A 12,099-nucleotide genomic window follows, 5' to 3' on the forward strand; every position below is an offset into this window, starting at 1 on the left:
ATGCCTCTTGATAAGACATGTACTGGTATATGGCCTTTTAGTTCCTGAGCAAAAGTCTAAGCAACAGGTCCTGTGATTTGGAAGTAGCTAAGTATGATATAATGCATCATCTCACATTACAGCAATTTTAAACAAATTAGGGAAAGTACTGTATATGCAGCAGTTCTTGAATTCTTTCCAAGTGATTATAGGAGGCATCTCTGTAGTTTTTATGTAACCAAGTAATTCATAATGTGCCTTGGGTATAGGATGGAGGGACTAAATACACCATTTTCTCTCTCTCTCTCTCTCTCCCTCTCTTTTTTCTCTTTTCCTTTGTAAGTTCCCTGCCAGATTTGGTCCATTTTTGAACCTGATCTTTCTTTGGCTGGAATCTCCCATTATAGCAAATCTGTCCCCATTCTCTTCAGGTTTTTGAGTCATCCTGCTGATAATCAAGAGTTCTGATTTCCTTTATATAATCTTTCTAACATTTTGTTGGGATGGAAGAAGTCGAAAGAGATTATAAATACAATCTGAACAGAGACTGACCAGTAACATACTAGGACACCCTCATAAGAGATTCATCTAGCAAATATGTTGCCAAAAATGGAAGAGCACAGTGCTGATCTTTACATACCAGGCCACGACTGCATTTCCCTTTTTATTTTCTAGAAGTCTGTTTATCTCCCTTATCCTGGCTGTATCATATAAGTTGCTTGGTTTTTGAAGGGCTTCAGAATCTTCCTTATTCTGAACCTTGTTTTTTAATTATTTTTTACAACGACTGGAACACTCCCATGTTAAATAACTGCCCAGGAATTGTTTTGTTTTGGCATATTTGTAAATGTGATGTACACAATCTGAAGTTTTTACTCTATTGCTTGTTTTCTTGTATTAATCGCTTAAAATGTCATAAGTTATATGCCAGTAGTAATGTTTAACTAAGATATGAGTCTGAAAGTAGAGAAACTATGCCTTCTGCAAATTGTATATATTTATGTAAAACATATATAATTATGCAGCTTTATTTTCATATGAGTGGAGAAGTATACATGATTGTAGATTTTTCCTTGATATCTTTTATCCAGTTTGAGGAGACTCAGGAAACTATTCTCACATATTCACACATTATGAATGTTAGGGAAGGATTAAACTACTTAGATGTAACTAATTTTCTGACAGCCCAGTTACATACCCAGATAAACTACAAAGTATTCTGAAAATAGCCATATTGCTCATAATACACTTCGAAATAAAAGGCAATTGTGCTTTGTGGTATAATATAGAACAAAAAGAGGTATAAATCATAAGAAAGAACTTTTATTATAAATAAGCTGCAAGTAAGTAAGTGTAACAAAATCATAAATCCATAACAATATTAGCACTATATATCTTGCTACTTAAAAGAGTGAAATTTAAGGTGAACTGAAATATCATATAAATAGGTACAATTATAGCTGTCTATGCCCTGTTTCTAACAACATACTTTCTAACAGAACTATGTTGTTATTGTCAATGTAGGGCTGATATAACCATGATGATAAATAGACCATCAGTAGATCTTGGTCAGCCGTATGAGCAATTTCTTCCACAATGGTGTGCTTGAGTTTCAGTTCTTGCGAATACATATCTAAGAGCTTGATCGAGACATCACCTGAAAAAGAAGTTTTTTTTTAAAAAAAGGTCCTGCATTGTGTTTTAAACCCTATTTTTGTCACACATTTCTCAGCATACTGCAACATAGTACTTGCATAAAATTTGGCTGATCTTTGAATCAAAGTAGATCAGACCTGATTAGCATTTGAATTACTGCCAAGAAAAAAATGGGGATATGCCTATGAATTTACTAGACATTCAGCTCAATACATAAAGGTGTTTAGTTAAAAACCTTTCAGTATTATTAGATTAAAAAAACTGTAAATTCTGAAGTTTATAAAACTGATAACTGGCTTAAATTATAGGATACATCTATCTCGATTTATAATGTGGAATCTTGAAAACTACAGTGAGATGAAATATTCTCCCTATAGAACTAAAATTTAACACGTCTGAATGCATTTATTTGACCAACCATCTCTGTGGCTTGTTATAATGGGATACCATTTTTTAAAATGGGACCCAAAGATAATCTGGAGTAAATAAGGGAAATCAGAATAAGATGCAGCACTAAATCCTGTTTCATCACCACTCCAGAATGTTTGGGGTCAAAAAGTAGGTAGATGAAGCTTGTTGATGCTGCTTACTTGGATTTTCAACAGCCTTTGGCAAAGTTCCTTATCAGTGAACTCAGCAATCATGGGATAAGATCTCTTGTTTAATGGATTGCTAACTAGTTAAAAATCATCAGATCCTATGTTAAGCACATTGGGCTACTATTATTAATTAAGAAACAAGTAAAAATAGAAATAAATGGCCAATTGCCTCAAATGGATAGATACAAGAAGTGCAATCCCTTGTTGAACTGCGTTGACACCAGTGTTTCTAAACTTGTTCGTAAACTATCTTGGTTACTGACAGATTACAATATATGGTATTTAGCATGGTAAAATTTGAAAATAATTGTGAACAGTTCCAAAAGGATTCCTTTAAAAGCAGAAATGGTCAATCCAAGAGTGCAAAGAAGAGAAACAAAGTTGTTAAGTTCTACAGAGCACAATTAAAAGGACTGGATTTATTCTCCTTAGCACCTGAAGTAAGACAGGAACGAATAGGTGGAACCTTAACAGAGAGAAAGATCACCAATAGAAATAAGGAGGAATTTCCTGGGTGTGAGAACTACAACAATGGAACAGCTTGGTGCTCTATCACTGGAGGCATTCAAAAAAAGACTGAACTGCCACTTATCTGGAATGGTGTAAATTCCTGCACTGGATAATAGGCTGGACTTCCAAGGTATCTTCCAACTGTATGATGACAATATACATTAAAACTGAAAAAAAGTGTTCTTTCAGTTTGAGCTTCTTCGGCGACAGACAGAAATCCGCGATCGTGCGTGGTTTCGGTCTGGGCTCGCCTCTGGAGCGCCCCGAGCCGGCTGGTTTCGGGGCTAAGCCACCCTGTAGAGGTGGTGAAGAGGGGGGAGACTGCCTGCAGAGTTGAGGAGAGCCGCATCTCTCCTGCCCAGCTGGCCATTACTCCCTTTCCAGAAGGCGGTTGTAGCGGTGGTGAGAAATGGCCACCTCAAAGAAGAGCTCGACCAGAAAAGAATGTGCAGGAGGAAGATAAGAAGAGAAAGTTTTGGTTGACTGGGTCAAACAGCAAAAGCAACAAATAAGGTATCCTGGAATTTAAACTTAACAACATTGTTCCCAAAGAAGATTTTGAAGCTGCGAAGGAGAGAGAGAAGGGAAAGGATTAGATTTTTTTTCTTCCCTTCCTTATACTGACAGCTAAGAGACTTAAGCAAGAAACTGAAAAAAAATCCACTTTGACATTAATAGGCATCTAAGCTGAAAATAAAAGTCAAAGGGATAATAAAGATTTCTGGACATTTAAAAGTTTTTAAAAGCTGGAAAGGAGAAAAAAAAGATTAGAAGGGCAGGATCTGGAAAAATGGAGGAGACTGCCTGGAATTAAGGAATGGAACTGTAATTAAAAGGAACTTACAGTGAAATTTTAACAAGATTCCTCAAAGATATATTTTAATGGAAACTTGGTAACAAAATAATAGAACCTCAGGAAGAGAAAGTGAAAAAAAGAAGCAAGAAGAAACAGCCTTGGATTATTTGGAGATTTTTGGTTTTTGCATCTAGATGACTAAAATTAACCGGGTGGTTGTTTAAAAGTCTTCAAAATGGTATCACTCTTAGAAGAACTGAAAATGGAACTTAAAAAACGGAAAGAAGATGCACAAGAAGGGAGAGGTTCTTTTGGCTTTGTATTTCAATTCTTAGAAATGGAGATCTGGAACTATGAGAAACAACAGGAAACGCTTGCAGAACAAGAAGATTTGGATAAAGAAGAAGCCATCTTTAATGATCAAATAATTTTAAGGGCGGGGGAAGGAAAGGGGGGAAAGAGAGTGAAAGGTTTAAGACCAGAAAAAACAACCAAAAAGAAGAAGAACAATTTGAAAGATAATATTAGAAAGCAACATAAGAGGGGGTTTACAGATGAGAGAGTTAGAAGTAGAGAGACGAGGGGGTAAAAAGGGGAGGGAGAAGAAGAGGGGGAAGAAGGCAAGGAAAAGAAGTTGTAAAGGACAGAAACAAGAAATGGAGAAACAGGGAAAATATATAAGGATTGTAACCATAAGTTTGTTTAGAGATAATGGGTGAAAATTTAATTGTAAAAGGGATTCTGCAAAGGTACATAAGATAGCTTTGTTATATTACTCCTAGAAATAACTTTAGAAAATATGATGATGGATAAAATATTTATTGTAATGCAGCATATTTGTTAATAAATGAATTAAAATGATTGAGAGAATTAAAAGGGAACATTTTTAATTATTAATAATGATTTATAAAAATATAAGTGAGAAATATGGAAAAAAAAGAATTAACTATGGAAAGTTTATAAGTGTTCCCAAGGAAGTATGATATTCAATTGAAAAGAAATGTTAAAGATGTTAAGATTTTAATGCATATTAATGATAGAATTGAATTGGAATGGAATGTGTTTTATTTACATATATATTATTATATATATATATATATATATATATATATATATATATATATATATATATAACAATATAGTGTCTATTTTAAAATGTACCAAGCAGAATTCGATTGGAAGTTATGTATCATATTGAATGCTATAATCTTAAAGCTATACATTGAAGCTTAAATAAGAGCTTGAATGGATAAAATTAAGGGATATAAAGTTGTCATACTCTAATTGGTAACTACAGGGAAAAATTTGCTTAATAAGAAAAGATAATGTGAAATTGTAACAGGATAGACAAAAGTATAAATATAATGATTTGAATTGAGATAATTAAAACAAAGTTGAGAAAATTAGAAGAGGGAAAAAAAACTATGTAGAAAATGGTAATAAGATATGGGATAGAATATAAAAATGAGCATGAAATTGAGTTTTGTGTCTGTATGAAGAAGTGATAACCTGGGACCATGCTATTTTCAAAAAAGATGTTTTATTTGTATTTTGTTTTTGTGAAACCCCCCCAAAAAATTTTCAAAAAAAACCTGAAAAAAAGTGAAGAAAGCAAAATGAATGAAGTATAGAACATTTTCCATAAGGAAAGGGTTAGAATGTTTCAGATTCTTTAGCTTGGAATAAAACAACCAAGAGGGAGGAGATAGATATAAAATTGTACATGATATAGATCAGTGATTCCCAAAGTGGGCGGAACCTCCCCCTGGGGGGCAGTGGGATGCCTTAGGGGGGCGCTAAGAGGCAAGGGGGCTGGCAGAGGGGCGCTAAGAGGAGGCAGGGGGTGTTCGAGGCACCAGCCCTGCAGGTTCACTCATTGACTGTGAGCCGGCACCTCCAATGCGGAAGCTGTGGCATGTTACGTGCGGCCATGGCCGCGTTCGATACGCCGCCCCCCTGCTGCCTCTTAGCACCCCTCTGCTGACCCCCTTGGGGACACTAAGATGCGGCAGGGGGGCATTTGAGGTGCTGGTCCTGCAGGTTCAACCATTGACTGTAGCACTGCTCTGGAGCCAGCGCCTCCAATGCGGAAGCGGTGGCACGTTATGTGCCACCGCGGCAGTGTTCAATGCACCATCCCCCTGCCACCTATTAGTGTCCCCAAGGGGGCTGGCAGAGGGGCGCTAAGAGGCGGCAGGGGGGCGTTCGAGGTGCCAGCCGGCCCTGCAGGTTCACCCATTGAGGCGCCAGCTCCGGAGCGGTGCTAGTCAATGGGTGAACCTGCAGGGCCAGCGCCTCAAACGCCCCCCTGCCACCTCTTAGCATCCCCAAGGGGGCCAGCAGAAGGGCGCTAAGAGGCAGCAGGGGAGCAGCGCGTGGAACACGGCCGTGGCGGCATGTAATGTGCCACTGTTTCCGCATTGGAGGCGCCAGCTCCAGAGCAGTGCTATTCAATGGGTGAAACTGCAGGGGCGGCTGGCGCCTCGAACGCTCCCCTGCTGCCTCTTAGCCCCCCCCGCCAGCCCCCTTGGGGATGCTAAGAGGCGGCAGGGGGGCGTTCGAGGTGCCGGCCCTGCAGGTTCACCCATTGACTGTACTAATGCTCCAGAACCGGTGCCTCGAATGCAGCAGCACGTTGGGAAAAGCTGCTACCACCGCTTTCCCAATGTGCCGCCGCTGTCGCATTCTGTCTGTCTGTCCGTCCGTCCATCCATCCATCCAAAAGGTCTGTCTGTTTGCCTGCCTGCCTGCCTGCCTGTCTATCTCTCTATCCATCCATCCATGTTCGAAGTGCCAGCCCCGCAGGCACATTGGGAAAGTAGAGCAAAGCCAGTCTGAGAGGGAGGGAGGAAAGGAGGGAGGGAGAGAAAGAGAGAGACCTGATACATCAGATTGAATGAGGCCTAGTTTAGACTGAGGCCCTTTTCCACATTGAAACATCTTTGCCAGCACATTGAAACCTCTTTGGCTTCTATTAAAGGTTTTGTGGACGAAACATGGTCAAGACTATCAGGAAGCTCTCACATTTTGTTGAGGCTTTAAACAGGATTCATTGGACCAGATCTCCACCCTAAAAATTACTTTTCCCCAATGTATTAATTACAGTGCCAATTCTGAAGAAGGCAAAACCAAAATGTACTGGGAAATTACAAGGAGAACACACACACACACTCCCTTCTAACCCTGCTGGAGCAGGTGATTGGACTAGAATAGATATCTCATTATCTTTCTCCTCCCTGCCTCCTTCTTTATTTCTTTTTCTTTCTGTCTCCTCCTTCCATCCCCCCCCCTTTCTTTGTCCCTTTTTCTTTCTTTCCCTTTTCTCTTTATTTTCTCTCCTTCTCTCTTTCTTTTCTCTCTCTCTTTCCTTCTCTCAGGCTTATCCCTTTGGATCAGGTGTCGCCAAACCTTTGGACCTCAGGGACCACCAAACTCATAATTTTAAATCCCGGAGACCACTAATATGAATTTTGACTGACGGTGGCTTTCTGGCGATGGTGGGAGAGAGAGAGATCTGGTCCAACCTCTTTCTCTCCCTCTCTCTCACACACACAGGCAGGGGTGGGATTTAGACCCCTGATCTAAAGCTGTCAAAACTCCAAAAACTGGTCAAGTAGCTCTGGGGAGGCGAGTCATAAATCAGACACTTGCTAAACAACCGGTCATTAAGTGAGGACCACTTGTATTTGGTTTGCCAGTCACCTGGCCATGCCCACCCAGTCACATGACCAGAAAGCCACTCCCACCCAGTCATGTGACCAGCAAATCACACCCTCAAATTAGGCCACACCCACATAAATTTGAATTCCACCCCTGGGTGGGGGGCACCAAGGATGAGTTTGTAGCACCAAGGGGGCAGTGGACCAAAAAAGTTTGGGAACCACTGATATAGACAAATTGGCAGGGAGAGATTTTTTTTCTATCTCTTTCAAAATACAACCAAGTATCATTCAATGAAGCTAACCAGAAGGAGCTTTGGACATATATATTTTTTGCATGGAACATAAAGAAATCCATAAATGTCATTACTATGTGATTAAATAGGGGATCTGATAAATTTATGAAGGGCAGTTATCAAGATCTCTGATTAATTGTTATCATTTTCAAATAAACTGTCCTTATCAAAAAGTCAGATTTACTTACGGAAATGGGAAATAGGCCACGTGTGAAATAAAGGCGCCTTGGGTTCTGCTGCATGATGATATGTTTCTAAGTCACAGACCCCTTTAGTTGTTGAACACAGTTTTTCCATTTTCTCATGTATTTTAGCCTAGCAAAATTGAGAAAGTAAGATTCAACATTTAAGAAGTGAAAGTTCAGTAAACATTTTGAGCAAAATTGCTTGATCACTAATTTTAGCAGCTAAGAAATTTTGAAAAGTGGGACATAGACAAGGTAAGCAATAGTGACAAACCATGTTTCTTTAAGGACATTTTTAACAGCCACAACTAAACATGATTTAATAGCTTTGTTTGGCACTCCTGAATTAATATGCATAGTATACATTCATTTAACATCTTGCTTATATGCTTAATATCTTTTAAAGTTAAAGATTGCTGTCTTGAATAGGCCTGATAAAATAATTAAAAATATGACAATTTGCTGCAAAGATATACTTCTGTTGACCGGTGAGAAGTATAGAAATGTTTCTCAGCACAGATTCTAGTAAGAAGTACCATTTTTTTAAAAGTCCCAAGTAGTTCTGTACAGCACTGCTCCAATTCCATGTCATAGTTAAGTGGCAGTCTTTCACTGTCAGAGGGATCCTCATGTTCTATCTCCAAATTGCTGTCTTTAAGCCTAATAATTAAAAAAAATCAGTTAGTATTTAAGAAAAATACCTTAACTATCATCTAATTGTAACAGAGAATCATCTGTTTAATTTCTTTAAACTTCTAAGTGCATCATATGACATTTTTTTTAAAAAAAATCCAGTTTAAATGAAATAAAAATGAGTTTTGCACCAACACTATTGACAAATTAGATCGGTGTACTTACTGTGTAGCATTTTTGATGTTCACAATCTTGTTGGCAATAGAAAATCCATTATCATTCAAGGTTTCCCATTTCATCATTAGGTTGTGCCAGTCTGCTGCATTATCTTTAATTTTTCTTGCACTCATGGACAATACAGGTGTCCTAGGAATAGAACTACTAGCTAATCAAAACACATTAAAATAATTTAAATTAGTTGATTTTACTACTAATATTTTTATTTTTAAAATATCTTCTACTAAGATCTTTTAAAGATTTTAAATTATTTAAAATTTAAAGATCTATTCTTTCCTGTCATATATGGACCATGCTACTCCAAGAAAATGTCAATAGAAAACAGATTTATATGTTGTCTGGACAAAATAAATATACAAAACATTGAAGGAGCAGATAACAAGTTTTTCCACATTTGGCATGATTCCTATCATACATTTATTCCTTGTGCACAGATGTAGACCATAAATCTGGTTTACAAAAGCACAACTGCTTCATTTACATAACATGTTATGCCTAAACAAACAGCCCATACAACAGTTTAATGTGGTAACTGGTTCCCACAACTTAAAAGAGTGGGCTCCTACCACAGATTGAAGTACAATCTAAAAAGGTTTTTAAAAATCTCCTTTAAGTTCTGTTCTTGAGGGTTTTAAGGAGATATCCACTCAAGAATTCTCGGCAATGATATGCTAGTGATTTTGTTGTTGTTATTATTAGTACTTCTGGTTGCTTCCTACCCAAATTTCTATTCCCGACCTTGCTTTGCCTTTCCAGCTAACTGCAGTTATACATGCTGCTGCCTACCTAGACAACTAGAAACCACCCAAACTGCATTTAAGTCTTGCCTGGCATGCTGTTAAGAACCTATCCCAAGAATCTCCAATGCTGGATCAATCAATTGTGTTTTTTTAATTGACCTTGCACCACAAAGACAGGCTGGAAGAGTCACTAGACTAGACTTTCTTTTCAGTGGGTTACGGGGAGGCAGTTTGCAACCCACGTCGAGGGAGGCACACAGAAACATCACGGGCGGTCCTCACTGCCCCGACCTCTACAGGTAGTTCTCACCTTACGACCACAATTGAGGCCAACGTTTCTGTTGTTAAGTGAAACATTTGTTAAATGAGTTTTGCCCCATTTTACGACTTTTCTTGATGCAGTTGTTAAGTGAATCACTGCTGTTGATAAAGTTAGTAACCGTGTGGTTAGGTGAATCTGGCTTCCCAATTGACTTTGTCTGTGAGAAGGGATCACAGGACCTTGGGACACAACAATGATGGTAAATGTGAACCCACTATCAAGCATCTGAATTTTTGATCACCTGATTATGGGGAGACTGCAGAGGTCATAACTGTGAAAAATGGACCTAAGTCACATTTTCTCAGTGCCGTTGTAACTTCGAACCGTGTAGTTACTCCATTCACCCGCCGGGCCCCCTTTAGAGAGGAAGCCTTCACCTCCCCCTCCTCCAAACTGCCCCACTCTTGAGAAAACTCACCAGCCATCTTCCCACTTCGCGGACGGCGACCCTCTTCCTAAATCCTTCCTCTCGGAAATGCGCTCACGTCCGGCCCCTCCCGGCTAAGAGACTCCGCGGCTGCCGCGAGTGCTGGCGCTCGGTTTGTTTTCCCAGAGTCGCCAGGCCTGGGAGGGAGCGGTTACTCGCTTCCCTTGTTGATCATGAGGGGCCCTGAGTCCTACTGAGGTAGGGAGCTTGCGGCCTAGACAGGCGAGGCGGGCGGGGAGCGCTGGGTCTCCAAGGGCCGTGTTGCTAAGGTCTGGGGGCTAATGTCTCGAAAGAATTGCTGCCTGGCTCTGCTCTCAGCTCTCTTTAGAGGCGGAGGAGAGGGGGTGAGTTGTCAGTCTCCTTCTCCCTCCTTTAACTGCCTGCTTGGGCGGAGGGGAGTTTGGACTAGATGACCTACGAGATCCCTTACAACTCTCTTAATCTGTTATCTGTTAACTTCTCAAGAAAGAGGTTGCTGGGGTCGGGACTAGCTGGTGCAAATCCTTCCTCTCTGAAATGCGCAATTAAATGGCTTGTATGCTTGCTGTGGTTGCTGACAGTCATCTGAACTTGCTCAAAAGACTGAAATTGGTCTCTGTTAGAGACTTGACATTATTAAAAACAGGTGGAAGCAGATTCTGCCAGCTGTAACTAAAACTAAACGGTGTTTTGTTGTCCTACTCTGGAAATGCCCCTCAAAAGCAACCTTCAGGTGCTGGTGAAAATTGGGAGTTCAACACTTTTTGGTGTCAAAACCAATACATCCTCTGTTTACTATGTTTGCTAACACATTATTGTCTCCTTGTAGAGCATTTTCCACTGATTTAAAATTTTGGAAAGATATTTAGCTCACTGTCCTACAAAGATCCTGCATTCCACATTTTGTGAAAAATTTGTGCAACCAAAGTGAATGGAGTTAAAAGTGAATGGAAAGGAGCTAAATTATTGAAACGTTTTGTTGACAGTGGTTCCTTTTGTTATAAATTGTGGCCTTACATTTTTAATGAAATTGCATTCTTAAATATAAAAACTCCAAAATATTACAATTAAAGCTCTTCTTTTGCACACATATAAAATGGACAAACTGTGTATCTCTTTAGAGCTGTACCTATGCTTTCCTTGTGAATCGGTATTGTAATTTCATCAGTTATTAAAGTTCTCAGGAAAAACTACAATTGTGGGCCTTCTTGCTCCTGAGCACTCTGGCAAATTATTAAAGAAGGGTACACGTAAATATTTTAGATCCATTGAATAAATTGTCTGCTGTGGAGGAAGTTGAAAGGAAAGTCTGCTGGAGGGAAGTATTGTACTTTAGAGGAACTGGACTTAGAAGATCAGATGATATTCTGACTTCTTTTCTTCCTTTCAATTGTGACCAATTCTTGGATACAAGGCATGTATGAAGTGTGTGTGAAGTTGACATACATGTTCTAGTAAAATGTTGATACTTTTAGTGACATGAAGGACATTTGTTTGAAAAGAGTCTTATGTCTATTCTATATTGGAATCTTTTTTAGAAATATCCATTATAATTATATTTATTATTAACATATAATTTTAGAAGGTTTTATATTATTTTGAGAACCAGTCTGGTATATGGTTAAGGCATCATGCTAGAAATTAGGAGGCTGTTAATTCTAGTCCTGCCTGATTCACAAAGCCAACTGGGTGACTTTAGATTAATCTCTTTCTATCAGCCCTAGGAAGGAGGTAATAGCAAGCTAATTTTTTGTCAAGAAAACTGCAGGCATTCTCTGTGAATTGGACAAAATTTAACAGAAGAAAAAAATACCAAACTTGAAAGTATATAAAGTAGCTCTGTTAATTACAATATATCATTTTAAATGTATCTGTTTTCCTAATGATGAGAAATCCTGAAATACATTTAATTCCTAAACCAGGAGAGGATCTTAGCATATTCCATAAAGTGATTGTCAAGTGAAAATGCATAACTTCACTTATATTAGCATGCAGATAAGTAGAGTGAGATATGCCTTCTTTTCAACAAGGAACAGTATTTTGAACTTTCACTTTCACATTTTTATAATAGATATTCAATA

The 12,099-nt window shown here is 38.8% G+C and overlaps 2 protein-coding genes across 2 annotated transcripts in view; one reads left to right on the forward strand and one right to left on the reverse strand.

Moving 5' to 3' along the window:
• Positions 1-1,286: 1,286 nt before the first annotated feature.
• Positions 1,287-10,138, reverse strand: CINP (cyclin dependent kinase 2 interacting protein). The gene is made up of 5 exons (XM_026698534.2): positions 10,031-10,138; positions 8,539-8,698; positions 8,217-8,340; positions 7,684-7,810; positions 1,287-1,636 (listed from the first exon to the last, which is right to left on the reverse strand). The coding sequence occupies exons 1-5, from the start codon at positions 10,035-10,037 to the stop codon at positions 1,434-1,436; spliced, it is 621 nt and encodes a 206-aa protein (XP_026554319.1). The 5' UTR covers positions 10,038-10,138; the 3' UTR covers positions 1,287-1,433.
• The window catches only part of TECPR2 (tectonin beta-propeller repeat containing 2), a 47,116-nt gene continuing 45,138 nt past the window's right edge, over positions 10,122-12,099 (forward strand). The window contains exon 1 of the mRNA XM_026698531.2: positions 10,122-10,237. The gene's annotated coding sequence lies outside the window, so the exon portion shown is untranslated. The remainder of the gene's footprint in view (positions 10,238-12,099) is intronic.

The sequence above is a fragment of the Pseudonaja textilis genome, chromosome 1, assembly GCF_049901715.1.
Source record: "Pseudonaja textilis isolate UNSWEBS1 chromosome 1, rPseTex1.2, whole genome shotgun sequence".
NCBI lineage: Eukaryota > Metazoa > Chordata > Lepidosauria > Squamata > Elapidae > Pseudonaja > Pseudonaja textilis.